Below are 24,363 nucleotides of genomic sequence, written 5' to 3'. Positions count from 1 at the left end.
ATAGCCGCGCAGTTAAAGTGAAACGTTTTGTAGTTTTTGGAAACAGTTTGTGTTAATATCGTCGTGTTAGCCCCAGCTAGAGCAGCGGCAAAATCAACAATTCGAGTCTAAATTAACGCGCAGTTAGTGTGTAATTAAGTGTAAATACAGTGTGTATTCAATTGTAATTCGTTGTGAAATTCTATTAAACTTACACACACACACACACACAGCAACACCATCAACATTATCATCAACACACCCACACCGTCATCAACCGACACACTCAAACGGAGCGCGTCTTCTTCTAATAAGAAGAAAACTTTGCTATCGCTGGCCAGTGCAAGATATCAAGACAACGAATCTGAATCTTATTCCTCGCCTTCGTCCCTGTGTCCGTTCTCGTGCCACGCTCTGCATAAATATTTTGGTGTGTTCTTTTTTCCGGTCCGGCACGTTGTGCAGTGGCGGCCAATTCAGCCAACAACGGGAAAGAAAAAAATCCCACACAACATCGGTGTTGGGGGCAGCGTCGAAGCGCGATACCCATACATACACATACCTATTATAATTATATGTGTAGCAGCTAAATTTTTGTTTTCAATTCGAATTACTTATTAAAAAAACGACACTGTTCGAGGCAGAGTCAGTCAATTTTATATATTATATATTTAATTTTTTTTTGTGTTAATTATCAAGCAAATTGTGGAATCGTGCGTGGCAAAAGCACAAATAAAGAAAAAATTAAAAACCCCAAAAAAAGCGAAACTGAAAAGAGACACAAGCTGTGAAAACATCAACAACAATAAACACAAGCAGCAAGTGACAGCGGCTAAAAGTACATACATACATATATACGTACATACATACAGACAGACATACATATATATGCACATATATTGACACTGGTCAGTTCTTTCAATTGGTTACACAACCCCCAAGAACAACAACACAATAGCAACAACAGCACCAGCAACAAAAACAACATATGAGCAAAAAGCAGCACGCGGCGGTAGTCTTAAGCACATACACATATACACATACTATATGCACACACACATACACACAAACGCAAGAATAACAATAGCAACAACAAATCAACATCGGCCAAAGCAGGTCATTTTTGTTTGTGCCACTAGTTTCCAATTTCGACGTTGACAGCGGAACGGCCCAAAACGTCAGCGACGTTGCAACATCACAAGAAACAACAATAACAACACTCAGCTGAGCGAGCAGCGACAACAACGTGCGAAAGCGACCGCCTGCAATATAATTTATTTATAAGAATTTCATTGGAGTGGTGCCTCTGTTTCTGCTTCTGCTTCTGCTACCTCTTCTACCCGCACACACATACAAGTACAGACACTCCTGTGCTTTTTGATTTACACTTGCCGGTAAGTTTGTTTCGGCGTCTCATGTCGTACGCGTGACCGAATCGTGCATTTTTATACTCTATACATGAAATGTTCAAGAGTATATTAGGTTTGCAGGAGGTGAAAAATGTAACAGGCAGAAAGAGGCGCGGCAGACCCCACAAAGTGTATACGACATTCTTGATCAGCATGACAAGACGAGTCGATCTAGCCCTGCCTGTCTGCCTGTCCGTCCGTCTGTATGAACACCTAGATCTCAGCGACTATAAGACCTAGAGACTCCAAATGTTGCACAAAGATGCGTTATGTGTGTACGCTGTGCAAGTTTGTTTTATTTTTTTGATTTCCCCCCACTTCTCCCGATTTTCCGTTCGTATAATCACCTATGTCTCGGAGACTATGAGACCTAGGAACACCAAATTTATTTATTCCAAGATACCTTATATGAACACGTAGAAAATGTGTATTTTGGAATTTCCCCTACACACATGTACAGATTATTTCAAAGTCGGGACACCCGACTTTAGCTTCTCCACTTGTTTTTTCTCTCCATTTTGATACCCTGTACCCAAAGAGTAAATTGGCATACTAGTTTATTCCCATTAGTCAAGTCCTATTGTCGCTTGTCTTTCTGTATGAACGCTTAGATCTCAGAAAGTATAAGAGCTATTATACATACTATCTTATTGTTGTAATTACTGTTTTTTTTTTCAATCAGTTCTAGTTTTAAACAGAAATTAAAAAGTAATATACGCATATGCATATATTTAGTACTTTTTTTCTTTAAAGTGGGCGCAGGGTTTTAAAGGGTCGGCCGCACGACTCTAGCATTAATTTCTTGGTTATTTTGAGACAATGACTATAATCAAATATGTACTCAATTCTCAATAATTGACGTTGGCTGCACTTTTGCCATTTGACTTGACCTTGGGCCATGGTAATTCCAGCTAATGCGTAATTACAGCTGCCGCCATTGCCTTAATTTTATATTTGTCTTGTACGTACATACTTGTACATACATACATACATACTATGTATTTATATTGATTTTCAGTGGTTTTTCTTCAAATGACTGAAGCTGGAGTATAGTCGCAAACGCAACAATTTTCCAAATTCATTTTGCACCAATCATGGAAGATTCTTTAAAACAGGTTCTACTAACATTTTGGATCAGCATTGTTAGTTTAATTTTTTTGGAAGTGCGCTTTGCAGCCTTGCCGGCAGTCGTGAGTCAAAATCGGCCTAAAATTAATCATCAGACGACTTAACAAATGCCAATTTTATGAATATATAGTAGTGTTGATCAGCATGACTTTATGAATCTATGTATAAGTTTGATCATTTTTGTGAATTTCATCAATTTATTAATGAACCATATAAACTATGGTATGGTTGAAAGATAATATAAAAAATGAAAACCTAGATTTTAATCCAACCAAATCATATACTACATTTTATTGTTAATCTCAATAACTAAGCCTACTTCCGTTTCCGAGTTCAATCGCTTAATTAGTGAATGCTTCCATAATCGGAAACAATTGAGTTATTCTGTTTAAACAATATGGCAAATCTATTCAGATTTCTTTTTAAATTTAACATTGCACATTCCACATTACTTAATTGAATATGGAGCAATTGTCAAGATGTCTGTTTGCTTGTATGAACACCGAGAACTTAAAACCTATAATAGCTAACGATAGCAAACTTGGTATATAGACTTGTCTCAAGCGAGTTTATAACAAGCCATATGTATTTTATAGAAATTTATGTTTGTGTTACAGTTGCACCAAAAGGAATGGGTACAGGGTATTCAAGAGTTGGGCTGGCATGACACGTGATATATTATACAGTTTTTTCAGAAGGTGTCTATCAAATGTGGAGAAAAAATTGTATTTATTTGTTTTATTTTCGCTGATCTTGGGCAGTAAATACTTTTGACACTCTACTATATTTGAATATTTGGATAGTTTGGGATCTCTTCGATATGATCGATAAGTTGATAATTGTAGACAAAACTTAAACATTTTCATTAGTCGTCCATCTTGCGTTTCTTTGGACTTTATTGTTAATTATATGACAATTTAGTTTCTCACCCACGTTGGACGCCATTGTCATGTTTCGTTGCTCACGTAACCTGTCTGACCTATAACCTTGATTTTCGAATTTCTCGTGCGTGCGCGTGAGCGTCTACTCTTAGGCGTGAGGCACCCCTTTCCGGCCACACGCAATCGACTCGGCTTGACCTCACGTACTTGTCCATTAACGCGCTAATCAAGAAACAAAGAGAGGCAAATGAAAAAGCGTGTACGAACTTGGCCTTGAACGTGTAAAAGGTTTCTGGGATTTTAACAAAAAAAAAAAAAAAAAAAAAAAAAAACGAGAAACACCAATAATTCGATTTCCAATCAATTTCAAACTACACATATTGTTGTCGTTGTTGTTGTTGTTGTTGACATTGTCTGGCTCTGCCCGACCACATTTTTATCAAGTCATTCACTTGAGCCGCTCCAACGCGCCAAAGCTTTTGATTTCGTTTTGCTTTTGTTTCTCGCCTCCATTGTCTTAATTAATTAATTAATTGCAAAACTGTGTCTTACTTTCTTTTTTCATTTTTGTTGTTGTTGTTGCTGCTAAAAGGCTTTACAGAATTCTCAAAATTTTCCCCCTTGAACTTTAAACAGCGTAATGCAATTTCAAAGTCATTGACGACGTCATATGTGAAAGGGGGTTGTAGGCGCATTACTCATACGTCGCGTGTGACGCGCGCGAATTCTAATGCAATCAGCCACTGGGGTTGAAAGCACTGCAAAGAACGAGAGAACCCCATTTTTTGTTGTTTTTAAATTTTACTTTCTCAAAATCAAACACATTATGTATATTTATGTATATGTGCGTGTGTGTGTTTTCAGTAAATTTCGTTTGATGGCGACAGTCCATCTGATGACGTCATGCACTCAAAAAAGATAACAGGTGAAATGGCAAACACAAATTTGCCTATCATGCCGCACCAGTTTAAAACAGACAGAATCAGCATGAAAATGCAGATTATATCTGAAACATCTCGACCATGACTCACCCAACAAACAACTGAGTATTGAGTATTTCAATAGAAATATAGTATAGCCAGTAGTGGGCCATGGCGGCCCATTGAATGCATATTCATTGTCATACCGTCGATCTATTGATGGCTTCGGCGAGTCGCGAGTTGAACTTAATTAGTTGCGTCGACTCTTCGGAGTGCGCACTGTCACATGGGCCCATGCGTTATCACGATGACTAGCCATAAAACAAAGCACTAAGCCAGCACATAATTGTTTTGTTGATTGTGCGCCAGAGGCCAAAACATACATACAGAGGCCGCTCAAAAGAATCGCAGCCAACTTTGCCAAAATGTTATTAGCGAACTACTGTTTCGTAACTAAATGGATCAAAAATAGCCAGTCAATACTTAGCGTCCATTACATGGCAATAAAGTGAACAAGTTACAGAAAGTTGTGAAATGGTATAGGCTCTAGAAAATACCAGAACCCATAAGTACGAAAATATCCCGAGCAACACTTATTCCCCTACACAGTCAGCAAAGGTGCTTTTAGGCCTGAGAGTGTGGAAGGTATTTTAAGTTCAGGATTCATCATCGGCTTTTTAGTTGCTCTACCTATCCTTTAGCTATACATTTCCAAGCTTTAGCTAATCAGGCACTATGCTTACCGATTTTTTTGACGAATGAAAATAATTTTTTATTAAAAGCTGATTAAATTATAAATAAATTGAAGACTACGTTTCATCGTTCAACAAACTTGATCTTTATTTCTAGCTGCATGCTACTGGTGTCTTAAGCAAATACAATTTATAGAGCATCTAGATCCACTATAGCTGAGCAACATTTATTAGGGATATCGTTGAACTTGTTCCCTTCTATGGGAAATAAGGTTGGCATTACTGTTTCTCATTATTAAACGTGGGAACTAACCTCTACTAGCCATATTTGAGACTTTATATGAGCATTACTGGAGACTGAATTTCATCTGCGTTTTCGCACTTCAAAGCCATTTTTTAAATCTGAAATTTGCTGGACAAACAAATACATGGATAAGCATTACTTATTGGCTTTCAATTGCAAATAAAACATATTTTGTATAAATTAAATATTGATAGATCTTTTTAAAAAATCAATTTGCTTGCCTTCTTGGGACATTCTTTCTATTAATCTGAGACGGTCATAGATAGCAATAGGAAACTATTATAATTTTCATCAAATCAATGGAGGTCTCATTGGTTTTGTGTTTGGGAAATTATGTCTTTTAACACTCAGATCTTTCAGTATTTGAATCTGTATGTGGGTATTAAATGGAGTACTATAATAGAGACGGCTGCATAACTGCGATCATCGATTGGAAATCATAATACTCGTATTGTTGCTGAATTGAGTCCATTAGCTATTTATTTACGAACCGAAGTGTGCAAACTTTAATGCGCATATTGTAGTGGCAATAACATGACCTTGCCCTTGCCTGAAATCCTAGCTGTTACAATGTTTGCTGTTATGCCTAATCGCAATGTCAATATACGAGTATATAAGTAGTATGTGAACAAAACAAACACACACACACACACACAAAACACGTGTAGTAAGGCTCTCATGATGATGCCTCATAAAGCCAGTCCCACGATAATACGAGTATTCGTAAGTACTTAGTAATAAAGGGTAATGGCAAAACCTCGGGCAAGGTTGGTAGTTGGTAGACGCATTGAAGGCGCATTAAAAGCTAATTAGTCCGTCTCTGTCACGGCCCCCCCCCCCCTCCCCACCTACCCGCCAACCATACCTTTTTTTTCAATTGAACTCGTAACTGCATTTTAGTATCTTTCCGTGCCATTTCGATGTGGCACTTACAAAAAGATAAGCACAAACCGCAAATTCTAAACTTTAATTAGGCAATAGCAGCTGCCTTTTAAGGTGTCTGTGTGGGTGTGTGGATGTGTGTGTGTGTGTGTTACTCATAATTCAATTGGCAACTTGTCAGTAGGCAGATTGGAGTGCAGTTGTTAATTTAATGCTGTCGCCGGTGGTGAATAAAGGAAATAAGTTTGTCGCTGCGATAAGTTTGAACAATGGGCAGCAGAGTTTTTATTTTCCCTTTAATTTATGCACCTGAGAATGACGCAGCTTCTCCATTTCCAGCTCAGAATATGCACTTGCTCGTATACTCGTGACACCACGTGATGCATTGTCGTACATTCTCACAGCCTTTTCGGGGGAACTTTTAAAGCTGTCATGTCATAAAGCTACCAAGAGGAGTATCTGGTAAATCTCAGTCCCTAATTACAAATGCCATTCATACAGACTTCAAAACATAATCCGTTTCTTAGGCTTAAGACACACACTTTCTGAATTACAAAATGTTCTCGAACCTAAAGAATTTGAGAAATTTCGATATGCATCGAAAAACAATTATAAAGTTGTCCTCCTCGAATTATAAAAGTATATATGGTTAAAATATATATGTATGTATATTGTGGGGTTTACTACAAATTTAACTAATTCTTTATATGTTCCCGAAGGATAAGGGTTCAAGGTATAAGCATATGAATGGTACTAATTTCATTTTATAAAATCATTAAATTTTTTTGCCAATTTAGGACTAGGTAAGGCTGTCACATGAGCCCAGAGTTTATGAAACGCAAATTCCTCTTTAATATCGACTTGCAATATTTCATACGTTGGCCCTCGATAAGGAATACTTATGTAGTTGCTTTACTATTTCAAATCTTTCGCTATTGTGCGGCTCTAGATTATCTGCAGCCCATCACGTTGGAAGTTATATTCTTTTTCCCAGTCTTAAAAAAAGAAATATTACTATACAGCTTATATCATAGAGTGCAGCTAAAATAAATTCGACCTGCAAATCGGTTGATGCTTCTAATACTCCCAGCCATAGTAATGTCTAAAATGTATTGCAAAAGCTCCTCATACTTATATTCGGAGGTTATTCAGGATTACTGGATACAGTCTAATTAAATGCCCACTCGTATAAATGTTTAATTTTTACAAAACTCGGTAATGGGAACGCGGTTATATTATGAAAACACTTCGACTCAAGTGTGTTTTTCATCAACTTGAGTTTAAAATGTACACTCTTGAGGAAATATATATTTCGATTGATGTGGGTCTTTTTATTATATGTATTTATATCTATATCGTATATATATATACGGTAGAAAAATGGATGTGACTAATTCGCAGCTTTATCTCAAAACACATATAAATCGATCAGTAATGATGATAGAGCGTATTCTTTCCTCAATAATTGTTAAGTCATTACTGGGCTAAAACTATGGTTTGTCACTATGCTTCAACAAATGTTAATTGATTATTGTTGACTAGGCGTGAGGCAAGAGATTTATTTAGGAGCTTTTCTATAATTTGCATATCTTCATGAACAGCATAAAATTGCCTCAGCAGCTCGAATTTGAATACCGGTTTTCGGGAATTTAAGATAATAATGCACTATAAATAGTTACATTTGTATACTAAAATAAAGGTAATTAATTAAATAGAATTCAAGACAATAATGCACTATAAATAGTAACATTTTTGTACTGAAAAAAAAAACCAATTAAATTGTTTGTTTTTTTTTTAACAAAAGTTAGGAAAGTACATTTAAACAAATTGTATAAATATCTCTGTGTGATTATTTGCCAAACATCTCTGCATCTGCAGATGCGTCAGTCAATTAATCATGAGTTTAACCACAAAAGAGTGGTTTAACGGCTGTGCAATCAATTAATAATACAAACTATATATAGTACTTATAGTTTAGCTTGGCTGCGTCATATTGGTTAGTCAATTACTAATCCTTTATCATTTTTTCACGTCAGTTACGCCAAATGCCAATTGTGTACACAATGTTTACGCAATTGAAATACTAAGTGTATACAAATATATATCAATTTGTTCTGAACAATAGTATCATCCTCGTGACACATGTTTAGCGTAATTAAAGAAAAACAAAACATAATGCAATTCGAAAGCAAAGAAATAATAACGTTACCATTCTAGTATATTTATTTATGACTTAAAAACATGTTTAATCGGAATATTGTACATTTCCGATCTGTTGAGGAATAAAGTGTAATCACCAACATTTCTACTATCGCTTTTGGGTCCCAGAGCTAAGTTCTCAATGTTTCAGTCCATGTTTAGATAAGTAGATTAGAATTTGATTACTCAGAAGAGTTCCAAAATATTCTATTAAAGAAATGAAAACTAGTCTCTAAGAAATGTTTAGATTTTAATCAATACAAACAAGAGATACAAAGACACCAACGATCTGAAACCTAGTCTTTCCTTTTTCTTTTCTCGAACCATGGTGGAAAATTCGAATTGTCTTTATTCCTTCAATTGAAATAATCTGCTGCTTTGGAACAATGTTGCTGTTAATTTTTTGCCCGGTTGGCAGCAGTGTTGCTGTAGATCCTCTGCCTAGTTGGCAACAAGTTGGCTGCTGAGACCAGTTTGCAACACGGGACAAATGAAAAACAGAATTTATGCTTGTGAATTCATTTAAAAAAATGAAAATCGTCAAACGCAACATAGATGATTAAAAAGTTAACAGGTTCAAAACATTTCTGTGGAAAACAATTCAACTTATTGATTAAAATACACTAAGAGTCCTAACTCTAGCCGCTATCAACATCGTTGCAGCAATGTTGCTTTGCTTGGTTGCCAGTAGATCCAATGCTGCTGAGACCAGTTTGCAACACGGGACGAACGAAACACAAAAACAGAATTTATATTTAAATTTTATTGATAAAAATAAATATGCGAATGGATTTGAAGAAAGCAGAATTGTCAAAGGCAGCTGTCCTCTCCATACTGTAACGGTTAGCTGGCAGAGGACAGGGGATGTGCCTTTGTAAGTTTCCTAATACTACATATAGTGATAATTTATTTATTTATGCACCAGCGTGAATACATACATAATATAAATACTTGTATGTTTGCACTTGTAGATTGCGTTGCTGCGTCTCGTTTCTTGTGCATTTCCGCACAAACAGTTGCCAATACAATCGCAAAATCAATTTTTTAACAATATTAAAGTACAATTTTTACTCGTATTTATGGCATTAGGAACTGCCAACTGTCGTCAGTTCGTTAAAGTCGTGAATCTAACTATAAAGCATATAATATAGTGTATTATACATATAGTTTTGTATAATAATGTAGTGTGTGTTGTCTCAAGAGCAGCACGACATATATTTTTCTATGAAAATTCAATTCAATGCAAACACAAACTAAATGTTAAAATATTCAAAGTGAATGACTGAACAGCTGTTTCTCCCATATGGTGGATTCTATCTAGGCCTCCATCCACCAATATATTACAGTAGAACTTCTATGTGCAAAATAAAAACTACAGAAAATGTATCATAGATAATATATACTTACTTGATCAGCTATGTATTTTTTTTAAAGAGTTAAGCTTATTTGAAAAGAGTGTTCCAGAACTTTTCTGTTGAGTTCTTAAGCTTGCGTTGTCACGCACCAAATAATGGTTATATTCTTACAACATAAGCATCATGGTATACTTTTCGTGACTTCTACTTGGACGTACCTTTAAGGATATTTACAGTCCTTAAGTTTTTGCATATAAATTCAAACTAAATACTTTTATAATTGAATGAATTCGTTTAATCGCAAATTTCGAAAAATAGTGGCAAGGAAAAGTTAATTACAAATTATAGATTCTATCATTATTTTATATAGCCTCCATTGGACCGGACGGATCAGTGCAAAAATCATTTTTAGTGAGTAATTTGCTTATGAAGATGTCTGAAGCGTGTAGGTGTGATTTGTAGGACAAACATTTTTTTGTTTACTTCAATAGTTGCAGGGCAGAAAAGTGTGGGAACAATATAATGCAGAGTCGGGCTGCCATGTCTTCAAAAATGGCTCTGTAAAATTCAACCCGGATGAGGGGTAAATTTATATTGAAAACGTTGATCTCGCTTGTTTACCCGTTGATCTCATATTGTTGCTGGTTTTCAAAACACGGATGTGCTGCTGCCATCGGTGCCAAATTATCACTTCTAAAAAAGTAACAGTCAGTGACAAAAACAGCAGTTCGTGATAAAAAATAAAGTGAACAGTGTGTGATATTAGTTTGTGGGCCTGTTAATTGACACACTTTGCCGCAGCTGTGTATGAAAGGAATCTCTTTTAATTATATCGAGGATCGACTGTAGATCTAATCATATCTCTCTATGTTTGTTTAGCTATGAATCCATTGATTTTGTACGTTTTCTATTTTATTTGCGTTGCGACGACCCTGAACATGAAAATATGCAACGTCAATAATTGCTGCTGTTGTTGTTGTCGTCGTTCCCCATAATAGTAGTTTTCTATAGCTTCTTTCCGCTTTGTGCTTATGTGTGTGTGTGTGTGTGTGTTTATATATGTTTTGTTTTGCTTTGCTTTTACCGGACATTACGCATACGTCTTGTTGTACGAGAAATCAAGTATTGAACATGAGAACATGAAAAACTGAGCATGAGAGCTAGTGGTAAAGAGATTGGTGGGTCGGAGAGAGATAGAGAGAGAGAGACAGCGAGAGACATAAAATACTATAATTTGTAGACTTTGGCATCAGCATTAGCAATAGACGTTGACAAGCTCATCATAATCAGCAAAGCGCATCTTCTGTGTGTGTGCCGTGTGATTTGTGCGAATGTCCATTTCCTATACTTATCCTTCCCTCCCCATCCTATATATTTGTTTGCATTCTTAACTGGTTTGACTATGCCTTGTTATTAACCACATTCTTATCAGAATTATTGGCTGCGTCGTTGCTCCCGTATCCATCAATTTAGTTTATCGCTTTTCGCCCGATACTGAGAACTCAAGTCTTTGAATGCGATTTTCGTGTGGGGGGAATGAATCATGAAACTAGCAATATGCTTTTTTATTTTTATTATGCATATATGTGGATATGTATTCTCTCATACACACACACACACACATACAATCCCAGATAACACTTGGCTATTGTTTTTTGTTTGAATTGATGACATCGCGCAATTGGCTTTGTTGCCGCTGCCCTTCGTCAGTTTCAATTGCGTGGGTCAGTGTGCAAAAGGCTGTGCTGTACTGTGATGTGTTGGTGCTGTGGAAGCGAGCACAACCAAACCTATGATTAAGACAAAACATACACACATACACATACCAACATACCAGCCTATAAAGTATCATTCTGTGTGCCTATGCTAATTAGACTTGATCAGCGCAAATGTGCTCTTTTGTGCCACCCATGACATCAGAGGGCCAGACACGCCATCCATATCAATTAGAAGCGATCAGATCCAAATTGGGAATAGGCAGCTACCGTGGGATCGGAAAGAACTTTCAAAAATTGCCACATTCCCATAAAATATCAAATGTATATTTTGAGCACATTAATTAATAATAGCAATCATTTCTTTATTATTTACACATCCTCATTCACTCTTTTCGTTAGAGATTGCTTATTGACTAAAAAGTGTATATTTGTATTTAATTTATATTCACGCAAAATAGTTGTTAGTTTTCGTCGGAAATAAACTCTCTACAGAGTTCCAATAGTTTAGCCACAGCAAGCCGTGAAACCTATTGATATTTTAGTGGTTGCAAGAACTCTGCACATCTTCTCAACAAAGTTTATTAAATCGAATACATATAGTTTTAGTTTGAATAGTTTCGAAGTCGTTATAGCATTTTCCTTTCTTATCTTGGTTTCAGGATTATATTAAGAACACCACGTTTCATCACCAGTCACAATAATATACAAGAAGTGTAGGTCTGTTTTTGATTTCCTATTGATGTGTTTCGAATTTTGAGCTGACTTGCTCCTAGATATTACCTAGATTTACCTATTACCTATATCGGCAGTTTCAAAATATGAGTCTTTCAACTGAAAGAATATGATTCAAGGTGTCTTTTTATAAAAATTAAAAGCGAAACCAAAAAATGCATTTAAATTGTAAAATTATATTGAATCGATAAACTATGAATAAAATTATGGAGTAGAAATGTTCCGAAAGAAATATAAAATCTAAACAGAGGAACAGAATTTTCCCAAAAATTACGGTATAATCTTTAAAAAGTTGTCAACAATTTCGCCTTTGATTTCGTAATTTATTAGAACCCAGCTATTTCGTTCCACTCATCTAATATGTAGATATGATAATGACGATTATAGTATACAATAGGACATGTGTATATTCTGCACTCAGCACTACAACAATCGACAAGTGGGCGCACATGGGCCGCTTATCCAATCATACATATTGCAATTGAATCTTATCTAAGCGAACTTGCAACGTCATCATCAACATCGTCATTATTATCATCGTCTTTGTGGTCTCCACCGCTTAAATGTTCCAACTTGACAATCATCCGCAACAATAAGTTGATTAAGTGTCATTAGCATGCCTGAGAGAAGAGCAAACATTGTTAAGGGGATGTAAAGAAAGGCATATGCCAGTTAATCTGTCTTGATGGCCCCAAATAATAATTATCTATGTATGTCCTCTTCATCTGCTTTCTGGAACCCTGTTCCGAAAAAGGGTTCCAGTTGATTGCATTTTAGTAAGTAGTAATGGAAAAACTTAAGCATTACACAGACAGGGTTTTTTTCTAAATAAGCTTGGGATAATCTTTTGACAACTGTTATTTGATATAGACTACGCTTATATGTACATACATATATAGTGAATGGCTTAATTCGGCAATTTGCGGATATGGCAAAAGCAAAGGTCTGTAAGGCCAAAATTACTTCGAAACGCAGCACAAAATGGCAGACTGCTTTTGGCTCGCACTGTTATTACAAAACTCAAGAAGAAGCACAGTAAGGCGTTTGTTAAAAATGCTGCCCATGCTCATGCTTACTCTCAGGCGCTTGTGGGACATATTTAACAGAGAGCGCAAGAGAGCAAACGCACAAGGTGGTTTACAGCTGTAAGCAGGCGGCGCATATATTTACATTTCACATGAGCACATAAAATGCATTTCCAACAATTCGGTCGTTATGTAACTTTAATCCAAACTTTAGCAATTTCTAATTGTTAGCTGAATCTAATAAAAATTCCCAAATGTATGATATGACCAAACATATACATATGTATGTATGTATGTAGTAGTAAACAAACAAGAGAGCACGAGGTGGTTTACAGCTGTTAGCAGACAGAACATCTCAACATTTCACATATTTACAGCGCATCTTAACATTAACATACGAACATATGGACATTAAATTGATTTGAAACAATTCGACCGTTATGTAATGTAAAGCGAAACTTTAACAATTCCCAATTATTAACTAAATCCAATTAAAATTCCCAAATATATGAAATGACCAAACTTATAGGAGTAAGCAAACAAACAATCAAGGTTGTTTACAGCTGTTAGCAAACAGAGCATCTCAACATTTCTCTTAAGCACCGAAAATTCACTTCAAACAAGTCGGTCATTATGTAACTTAAATAAAAAATTCAACAATTCCTAATTCTAAACTACATCCAATTAAAATTCTAAAATATATGAAAAGACCAAACCTATAATAGTACAAGTATGTACGATTTCGAGTCTGAAACAAGCCTGGTCTGCAACAGCGAACTCCAAACTCTTTTGTTCGAATTTGCCATGAGCTAGTTAGATAAGATCTACCATTATATTACCGTCTTAGTTATCCGGAGCCATTTTAAAAATGTTTATGATGCAAAAATTATCGTTTAGTTGTATGATAATACCTTTTCAAATGATTTTTATAATGTCTTTCTAATTGCGTCTTTGGAACGTTATTAATATGGTGCTTTTATCTTTATGTGTCCATACTTGTATTAGTGTCATGTTTTAAATATACTCGTACAGAACCAGATAAAACAAAAAAGGGTAAACTTGAGCTATAATTAGACAACAATAACTTCCACGAATTTAGTGCCGTTTCTTTAAAAATATGTCCATAAAGCAATTGGCAAAAGAAGAACTCAATACAGTCACGCAATTGAAATGTGTACAATTGTTTCCATCCAAAAGCAAGTCTTATTTATTCATTTGCTAGAAACCGATTGACTTACTAGCGAACTGCTTGAGCTAAAGAGCTAGGGCAAGATCGGTAATTCTTATCGTACTAAAATTGTCATGTTCGCAAAACTTTCAGAATGCTAGGCAGGCCTCCTAAGTACATGGAGGATAGAGATATTTTGATATTCCACTATTTAGTTGCTTCTTTGTTTTTGTTTATTATGAAAAGAATGATGAAGAAAAAATTTTGCGCACTTGAAATAAAATCGTCTTACTCGTACTTCCCACTTCGATAAAATTGAAAAACAAGTGCAACAGTATGCCAGTCGCGAAATTCGTTATAAAAAGCGGCGCCATAATTTTTGTAAACAAAGGGTATTGTTTATTTTTTAGAACTTGTCCATACAGCTTTGTTTTTAGAACTAATGCAGCAGCGGCTGCAGCTGTAGTTCCATGAACGGAATTTCATATTCTCTATTATTAGAGTATAAATCGGATTGGGTCCAGTTACCGCTAAATAGCCTTCGGTGCTAGATGATAAGAAATTGATTACAGCATGGGGACCTTCAGAGTGCCCCTTTCCTTTTTCGAATTGGTGTCAAATTTTAAAAAAATCTGCAACCCCTCCATACATAGATTGTTGGTATTATTTATGGTATTATGTCCCCCCTAGTAACTTAACGCCAATTTGTTCCTGCCCACTGATATTGCCGCCCCAAGTTCAAGATTATTGGCCCGGTTTATTGACTGACAAAGCGAAAAACAAATGTATACATATATATTTATTTGGTCGATTTATTAAATATAATAAATTACAGTGAAAATAATTTAAATGCTCCCCAATAAATTGGTCGAGTGGTCTGAGGTCCCGTCTGGCGATCAGGTGTTGTGCAGGCTCCGTTCAGGAATCATAGTAGTCCGATCTATTGTTAAATCGCTCATTTATGACTGGCTATAAATATGGCTGATCGAGGCGTGCCTTTGCTTTATGGCGTACCCAGCGCTACCTCTACATAAAGGCCTGTGGTCTGGTCGTGACAATAGTTAGTCAGTCGTTCTGGTTGCACAGCGAAGCAATTTAAAGTTCATATTTCGGGTGCACTTAATAATTATAATCGGTATGAGAGTTTTAAAATGTTTTCAAGTGTGCTTCAGTAACCATTTTGTGTAACGTTCTATAACAACACCATACTTGGCTGACAAATTGCTTGCTGTATTGCGTCTGATCTACTATATACAAGTATAGTCGCATCCAATGTTGAAAATAGGAACCGCTTTTTCGAATGTATTTCAAATAAATTTATAAGAGACATATGTTCCTATAACGGTTTTTTTTTGTTCGCGGTTCACAACTTATAATGAATAACGGTTTATTATTAAGAATGCAGAGAATTTAAGTATTCCTTTTCTTAAGCTTTCCTTTTACTTTGATCGACTGGCTCTCCACTTAATCCTTAAATTATTTCCGATTACCGATTGATCGATTGTTTTAAATGAAGATCCGAAAATGAAGCATTTCTAAGATAAAAGCGTGTATGTGTGCTTTTGTAATACGCTTAAAAATCTTACATCAATATGATCGTAGCCTAGAAATAAATTAAACCTTGAATCAATATCCTTTTTTTCTTAAAAAAAGGAACATTTTGTCGCTAAGATCGTTTCGAGAAGAAGCTACTTTAATGGTTAGGTAAGAGGAAACAGAATCGTCGAATCGAAGCGCTTCTCAAATCTGTGATGATTAGGTTTTAATGTTAAAAGTCGGAGCAGTTTTTTTATTCCATCTAGCTTGCATAATCCGACTAATCGTTCAGATGTATTGGTGGAGTTTCGGGGGTGGGCTGTAGAATCGTTTCAGCGGATCACGTGCTTCCACTTCGTTGCAGGCGGCAGCTGGCTGTTCGCGTCTCACGAGCAAGTGCAACAACACTTCGTTTGACATTCGGCTCTCGCTTTGTTTTGGAAAGTCTATGGGGCTCGGCTAACTCGTGGGCTATTCTTGGGCAGGCCCGTTTTATTCTTAAGGTACTGCAGTTTTAAGCTGGAGGCAGTAATACAGTATTCGACAGTTGAATCGGACGTGTGTTGTGTGATTTCTTCCTCGGTTACAGTTAACTTTCAAGCTTGAGGTGATGTTTAGCTGTATCCTTCAGCTATATACACATATGAATCGTTTTAAAGGATTGCAAACATAGAATAATTTCGAAGCTAAGATCTTTATTCTTTATTTCAAATCCAACTTCTGTGGGGTAAATCCCCACTTTCTCTCTTAATAAAAGAGGAAGAAGAAAACCAATCATAGAAAATCAATTAACGACTTCAGAGAAGAACCAGACATGACCGGATCGGTCCATAAACTTTTTCCAATGTTGTATAATTGAAAAAGATGTGTGTGTGTGTGCGTGTGTGCGGCATTACTACATTCCTATGATTCTACAAATCAAGTGATGCAAAACAAGCTTCATTTAATTGCAGCCCCCGCTGTGAACTCGATAGGGGTGCCATAAAACCATTAAGCTGTTTTGTAATGGCTCTTAACTGGCATTATCTGCGACTTATATTTCAATTCCTATTCAGACGCACACGTTATGTGTAGCTAATAGTTAGTCATTACCTGTCACAAAGTACAAAATGCAATCAGTGGATTTTATTATTATTGCTGTGCTTTGGCGATATGGACCTCCATCGAACCCCCATATATTAAGTTATATTCGTTCTCCCATGTCTTACCGATGTTGAGTTGCGATTCGAGAAAAGTCTAGATGAATTCAGATTCTGAAAGGTGTAGTTCCTTCAACTTTTAAATTTAGGACTAATCCTTCCCATCGTCCTTCGTTCTTATGCGAGTCCAAAAGTTGCACAACGCTTTGCAGAACCTTTGAAAAGTTAGTCGAATAAAGCAGATATTGTATCACATGTGAAAGGAAAACGTTAATTATTTAATATATGCCAATTCATTCACTCATATTTCTTGATAGATAGAACTTTAATCGCTCTATTTGAGATAGTTGAACAATATCTCGAGAACTGGAACTGTGCAGTTGCACAGATACTATTTAATATATTTTCTCATTGTTGTGTGCGACCTCAGGTAGAGAGCATTCCTGCTCTAAGGGCAACAGTTGTGTCTGTATCGTGAATGTATTATATAGCTCTCTGAAGTTTGCGACTGCTATTGTTTTATATTAAGTGCTTGAAAATCGTTGAGTGTTCATAAAATATGCGCATTAACAAACAAACATGCGATTCGTATGCTTTTTAATGCCCCAAGTAAGGCGCCAGAATGGTAAACTACTCTTCAAGTGGAATATTTAAGGCAGACATGGATACCAAATACGACCAGACATACTGACATAGATATCTACATAGGCATACTTTATATACTCATATACTACCATACATACATATGTATGTATTCATATACACTCGTCTGTATGTACGAATCTCTATAGAAAACGTACGCTTATCAATTATTTGATTATTATTAGTACGCCTAACGTAGCGCTCTCAATTGTGCGTGTGCGCCCATCTTATCAATTAATTGTTGAGCGAAATGTTGTATATTTTTAGCGCAGTAATAGAGTAAATATATTCGAAGAAGGAACCGAAAAAAATGCTGCACATTTGGGTAACGTCTTATACAAAAAAAAAAAAAAAAAGAAGAAGAAGAAGATACTAACTACCCAAGAGTTGAAATAAAAATCGAGCTATCTTCGTCGCAAGTTATTGGTGGCGGTTTGTTTTAGTCGCTGGCTGCCTGCATTTCGTAATTGAACAAATTCTACGTAATTCGTAATTATTCTTTAATGCTTATTTGCAATTTTGTTGTCGCTCTCCGTCCGTTCAGTCCGACCCGTTCAGTCTCACGACATCGCAATTTTTTATGCTGAACATTCATTGCACAATGCGGCGATGACTGACTGACAGATGGACAGACAGACAGGCAGGCAGGCAGGCAGGCATATAGACAGAAACAGAGACAGAGGCAGAGACGGGCCTGCTGCTATTACGTTAGAGTCCAACGATTAGACGAGCGACCCGACAAACCGACCAATGGATCGACAAACGGGCAATACGAGCAACGGTCCGATATGGATGGGTGTGCGAGCTTGTGTCGCAGTAGCTGCTCGCTCTCAAGTCATTGCAAACAACAAAAGCCAGCACTGACACTTTTGTTTGATAGAGCCCTCGTTTATATGCCAGATGCGATAAGTTCAAAATTCAAAGCTGCAGAGGACGGCCGCCAGAAACAAATGAATTTGCTGAACTAACCAGCCGCTTCCTTCTCTCTTTCTTTCTTGTTTCAGCAATGGGTCTCTTAAGCGAGGGCAGTCCACTATCCTGGGAGGAGACCAAGGCACTGGCCGATCATGTCCGCGAGCATGGCGTCAATCAGTTTATAAATCTCTATCACAGACTGAAGAGTCGCCAGGGCGATGTGCTGAAGTGGGGCGATGAGGTCGAGTACATTATTGTCAAGTTCGATGATGATAAGCAGGTGGCGCGCGTTGCCCTCAAGGCGAAGGACCTGCTGGCCAAACTAAATGAGAAGGAATTGGCCGATCCCAAGGGCGTCAAGTCTCTGTGGCGTCCCGAATATGGTGCCTATATGATCGAGGGTACACCCGGCAAACCATTTGGCGGCCTCATGGCCCACTTCAATTTGGTCGAAGCTAACATGCGTTATCGTCGAGAGGAAGTCACCGAGCTGCTGGCCAGCGACGAGTGTGTCATGTCGATAACAAACTTTCCACGACTGGGCGCCCCCAACTTCACATACCCCCTTTGCCAGCCACACCCCGAGGATCCGACGAGTGCCGCCCGTTCCCTCTACTTCCCCGATGAGGCCATCTTTCCCGGACATCCACGTTTCAAGACTCTGACTCGCAACATACGCATGCGCCGTGGGGAGAAAGTATCCATAAAACTAAAGGGTAAGTTCTCATCCGAGATGACAATTCTGACTGGTGGGATATTTTCGATTTCCCATTTATATTTAAATTGATTAACAGCTTAAAGGAGAAAACCTCGTGTTTTTTTTTTTTTCAACAACAACAAAACTATTTAGCAACACTTTGTATTTTTTGTATTTATGTTGAAAGTTTAAGACACTTCTGAGCACCTATTCTGAAAGAAGTATAAATGAATGCTCATCAGTCTCCTACGGGGGGACATTTAGGCCAGAACCGTAGACACAGTAGCGGAATAGTTCAAGGGATAACATTCGAGCTACAATTGAAATGAAAAATAAAAAAACATGTGAAACCCCTTTACATCTTTATGTGTAGGAAGTGTTCCGGTTCTTATATAACGTAGCCCTTTTGTGAATGTACTTTCGGGCGAAGACTTCCAGTTCAAACTTTTCGATGGCCCAAGTAGAGGCCATGCCTCAGATATCGCAACCTAACCTAAATACAAGTGTTTTTGCAAAGATATTTACAATTTTTGAACAATTTTAATCATTATCTGCTAGATGCTAAACTCCCTGTTCGATTACAGTTTTCAAAGATGTCAACACAAAATTACCTGTGGAGGGTGCTCCGCCCGGTGAGCCAGACGTTGTGCTGTTGGATGCCATGGGTTTCGGAATGGGCTGTTGCTGCCTGCAGTTGACTTTCCAGGCCTGTAACATTACCGAAGCTCGACGCCTGTACGATCAGCTGGCGCCATTATGTCCCATTATGCTGGCTCTAAGTGCTGCCTCGCCGATTTATCGCGGCTACCTAACCGAATCCGATTGCCGCTGGAATGTGATAAGCTCGTCGGTGGACTGCCGCAATGAGGAGGAGCGTGGTCTCCTCCCCTTGCAGAATAGCAAATTTCGGATTGCGAAATCACGCTACGATTCGATTGATTCGTATCTGTCGCCCGAGGGCGCAAAATACAACGATGTCCCCCTAACTTACGATGAAAACGTCTATAAGCGTCTGATCGATGGAGGCATTGATCATCTGCTGGCCCAACATGTTGCCCATCTTTTCATACGAGACACCGTCTCTCTGTTCAGCGAGAAGGTCAATCAGGACGACAACGAGGATACCGACCACTTCGAGAACATACAGTCCACCAATTGGCAAACCATGCGCTTCAAGCCGCCGCCACCCAACAGCTCCATTGGCTGGCGTGTCGAGTTTCGTCCGTGCGAAGCCCAGATCAGCGACTTTGAGAACGCGGCCATTGTCTGCTTTGTGGTGTTGCTGACACGCGTCATCTTGTCCTACCAGCTGAACTTCTTGACGCCCATCAGCAAGGTGGACGAGAACATGCAGACGGCTCAGAAGCGCGATGCTTGCCGCAAGGAGAGATTCTGGTTCCGTCGCTCATCCAAGACCACCGAGCAACGTGCCGCGGCGGCTGCGACCTCCACAAAGGCTGCTGTCCAAGAGAAGGACAAGGAGGACAAGGCCACAACGAACGGCAGCAATGCGCCTTGGAGCAATGGCATGCCCAAGCTAAACGGTCATGGAGTTAATGGAATGAACGGAATCGGCACAAACGGCATCGATAGCGATCACACCGATACGGATGACGAGGATAACGAACTGTTCCAATTGCTCACCATCAATGAGATTTTTAATGGAAAGGTAAGCTTAGAGACAAATCTGTTCAAAGCTAAACCAATAACCAAATGTTTTTTTATTGGCAGCCCAACGTTTTTCCCGGCCTAGTTCCGCTCATTCGCAGCTACTTGCAGTCCATGGAGGTGGACACGGATACGCACTGTACCATTGAACAGTATCTGCGTTTCATACAAAAACGCGCAGCTGGCGAACTGGTCACAACAGCCACCTGGATGCGCGAACAGGTGCTGAGTCATCCCGACTACAAGTAAGTCTTAATCTCGACGAAAATGATCTGTAAATGCACATATGAAAGATGATGGAATTAGAAAGAGAAAGACTTCAACTGCAGTTATGGTTAAATAACTATTTAAAGAAAGCTAAAGATATACTTGTAAATTAAAGTCCTTCACAAAAGGCTGATTAGTTGCTGGATTGCTTAAAGATGAAAATTTCAGACACAAATTGAATAAATAGATTAACTTGATTAGAAAAAGTGTCAAGAATACTTTGCGGATTTTTTTTTAATATTTAACCCTATTTAATGCACAAAATGCATAACTACCCTTCCCTTCGACCCTTCCCATAAACGTTACTGCTTTTTGTTTAAATATTTAAGCAATTGATACTTTCAAAAAGACTCTAATTGTACATAATATGAAATTAATTTTCACCCAAGATATCTTGGTCTTTAATCTTAAACTACTATTTTCTGCTGTTTTTTTTTTTATAAATATTTAAGCAAATACTTTTGAAAATAATAGGTAATGGATTAATGAGTGGCGGATTGAAATTAAATATTGAAACAGTTAAGCCTTTTATGAAAAGCCGAATTGTAAATAATCTGGAGCGATTAAAGATTAATTCATAATTATCAATTAAAACAAATCACACAGTATTATTTTAGTGAATTGTTTAGTCATCGATTTCAAGCGATGATTAACGTTAAATACTTAAGCATTTAAATCTTTCCAACAGACTAATCGTACATAATAAGGAATTATTAGAGCTTAATTCAACATATCCGTACATAAGTATTTTTAATTCTAAAGACTTCCTCCACCAGTTTTGTTTTATCAGCCATTCAATCGTTAATTTCAAGATAGTATTTGATTTGTCAAAATACAAAACAATTTATTTCTAAATACTTTTACCCAGGATTTCCATCATTATAATCATTCAATCGTCGATCTCCAAATAATAATTGCCGAAGACTAATATACTTTTTGTTTGCTCATTGCAGGCAAGACTCGGTGGTGAGCGAGCGGATCAACTACGATCTGCTTAAGCGCATACAGTCCATACAACAGGGCAAGCACGTGGAACCAGCGCTGCTGGGTCAGGGAAATCATTCCAAGACGAAAGATTTCATTCCGCCCGCTCTGCAGAAGCAGCTGGCCAAGAACGGATGCTGCGAGGATAAATGATCGCGTCGATAGTGTTGCTGCCAAGGAGCGCAAAGACGGACCGGACGTAGGCGTGGCATGTGAGCGTTGGCTTGTGTGATTGGAATATGTGTGCTCGACGCAAATGGAGAATATGACAGAAAAGGAGGAAGATGATGGCGGCAGTGACGCACATGTTCAGCAAAATATTATCAATATTATTTTTGTAGTTTAATTTTAACAAATTAGCGAACCGAAGTGGAGAGAAATTAGGCGTGCATTTGTCGTGTCGGTTGGCAGTTTTTGAGGCACAGCTGAAGATTGTCGGGCTATTGGGGAGGGGGATGTGGCACAGTGGGGCTGGAACGCAGAAGACGGCAACATGAACGGAAACGAAAGACAACTTAGGAGGCAAACGGGGCTCTAGATGCAAAAAAATACTATTATTATTATATATATATATATTCTTATTATCGCTGAAATATTTTAAATGTATGTATTATCCTGAGCCACATTATGTTTTTTTTTTTAATATGTATATCCTATGCGAATGGAAGCACTTAACCCATTCTGACTTTGTGCAACATTCGATGACATGACCAATAGAAATCAAAAAGCAAAAACAGCAAAACTAGCATGGCAATGCATATATGTATACTTATATTTTAATCTCAACCAAGTAAAAGTACAATGCAATGACGCAATCTTTGAAATAATTGTTTAATAGACATCAAATGAGTAATTTAAATAATTATTATTTTTATACATACATTATATACAAACATTTTTTTCTCCACTTTTTTTTTTGTAAACGTGCATATTTTTGTAACGCGGCGCTGTGCCCATGGTTGATGTATGTGTGAGGCTCATGGCGAGCGTGGTAGACGATAAATAAAATAAACTGATGTTATTTAATTATATACATACAAAAAAAGAATAAACAAAGCAAAGCAACTAAAAAAAGAAGAAAATTCAAAATATAAATAAAACAATCACGAGTGCTAACTTATTATGTATTTGTATCAACACTTTTATCTTTGCTACAATTGCCATTTATAATTGCAACACGATTGACTCAAGAGGGCAAGCAAAAAATAAATTGAAAAACCATTGTTATATCTTAACTATGCGACTATGGTCGGACTTGTTGTTGAATCGAAGAAATCAAAAAAAAAATGTACATATGTATTTGGAATGCTGTATAAGTGCGTCAAATAAGGCGAATGTGAATGCTAAACAATTGATTATTGCCTCTAATTATTAAGTGACTTTACAATTGGCTATTAACTTAAGCCCCCAACTTTTTTTATTTTCAATATTGTTTCATAAATAACTAAACGCATATACACATGTATATGCATTTTTATAGAATGCCTTTGTGCAGAAGCATATGATATACACAAATAGGTACATAATAAAATATGTTAAAAGGTGTACTTATTAAAAAGCAAACAAAACAAAACAAAATTTAAAAAATCGAACTGTGAATGAACGAACTACAGAGCATGACATATGGATGTATTTTAAATAGAATTAATAGTGCAATCATAATATTAGAATGCCTTGCAATTCAACTGAACTAAATAGATGATTCAATTTTGTACGCAATACGCATTTAAGTTGTATTAAATGAAGAGATAAAACGAAAACTGTTGTTTCGCCTGAATGTTTAAACTAACTAAAACAAAAGAACATTTGTGTACCTTTTGCCCCTATGACAGTATTTTAGCAGGCAACAAAAGTCACAATATATATATATATATATATATATATATATATATATATATATATATATATATATATATATATAATATATATATATATATATATATATATATATATATATATGTATATGTATCTACACACACAAACCCTAACAAAGAATGCAAGTAAACGAAGTTTGCAAATGCTAAGTACGGCTTTTCATTCAACATTTTTAAATTGCCACAAAACGCGCGCTCCCCCAATAAGCGATAAAACGATAAATAGGCCTTGAGCACCAAAATTTATCG

The 24,363-nt window shown here is 37.0% G+C and overlaps 1 protein-coding gene across 4 annotated transcripts; it reads left to right on the top strand.

Moving 5' to 3' along the window:
* On the top strand, positions 1-23,360 carry LOC115629764 (glutamate--cysteine ligase). 4 transcript variants are annotated; one of them, XM_030526316.1, is made up of 6 exons: positions 1-149; positions 1,096-1,373; positions 18,714-19,340; positions 19,906-20,990; positions 21,053-21,234; positions 22,210-23,360. In XM_030526316.1, exons 3-6 carry the CDS (start codon positions 18,716-18,718, stop codon positions 22,391-22,393), a joined length of 2,076 nt encoding a protein of 691 aa, XP_030382176.1. In that variant the 5' UTR covers positions 1-149; positions 1,096-1,373; positions 18,714-18,715; the 3' UTR covers positions 22,394-23,360. The 4 variants fall into 4 exon arrangements, with proteins under 4 accessions (XP_030382176.1, XP_030382178.1, XP_030382175.1 ...); XM_030526318.1 differs by having other exon boundaries at positions 51-122; XM_030526315.1 differs by lacking the exon at positions 1-149 and having other exon boundaries at positions 685-1,373.
* The last annotated feature ends 1,003 nt before the right edge of the window (positions 23,361-24,363 follow it).

Source organism: Scaptodrosophila lebanonensis, unplaced genomic scaffold (genome assembly GCF_003285725.1).
Source record: "Scaptodrosophila lebanonensis strain 11010-0011.00,11010-0021.00 unplaced genomic scaffold, SlebRS2 tig00000163-arrow-arrow-pilon, whole genome shotgun sequence".
Lineage (NCBI taxonomy): Eukaryota > Metazoa > Arthropoda > Insecta > Diptera > Drosophilidae > Scaptodrosophila > Scaptodrosophila lebanonensis.
This window is presented reverse-complemented; position numbering and strand designations above follow the sequence as displayed.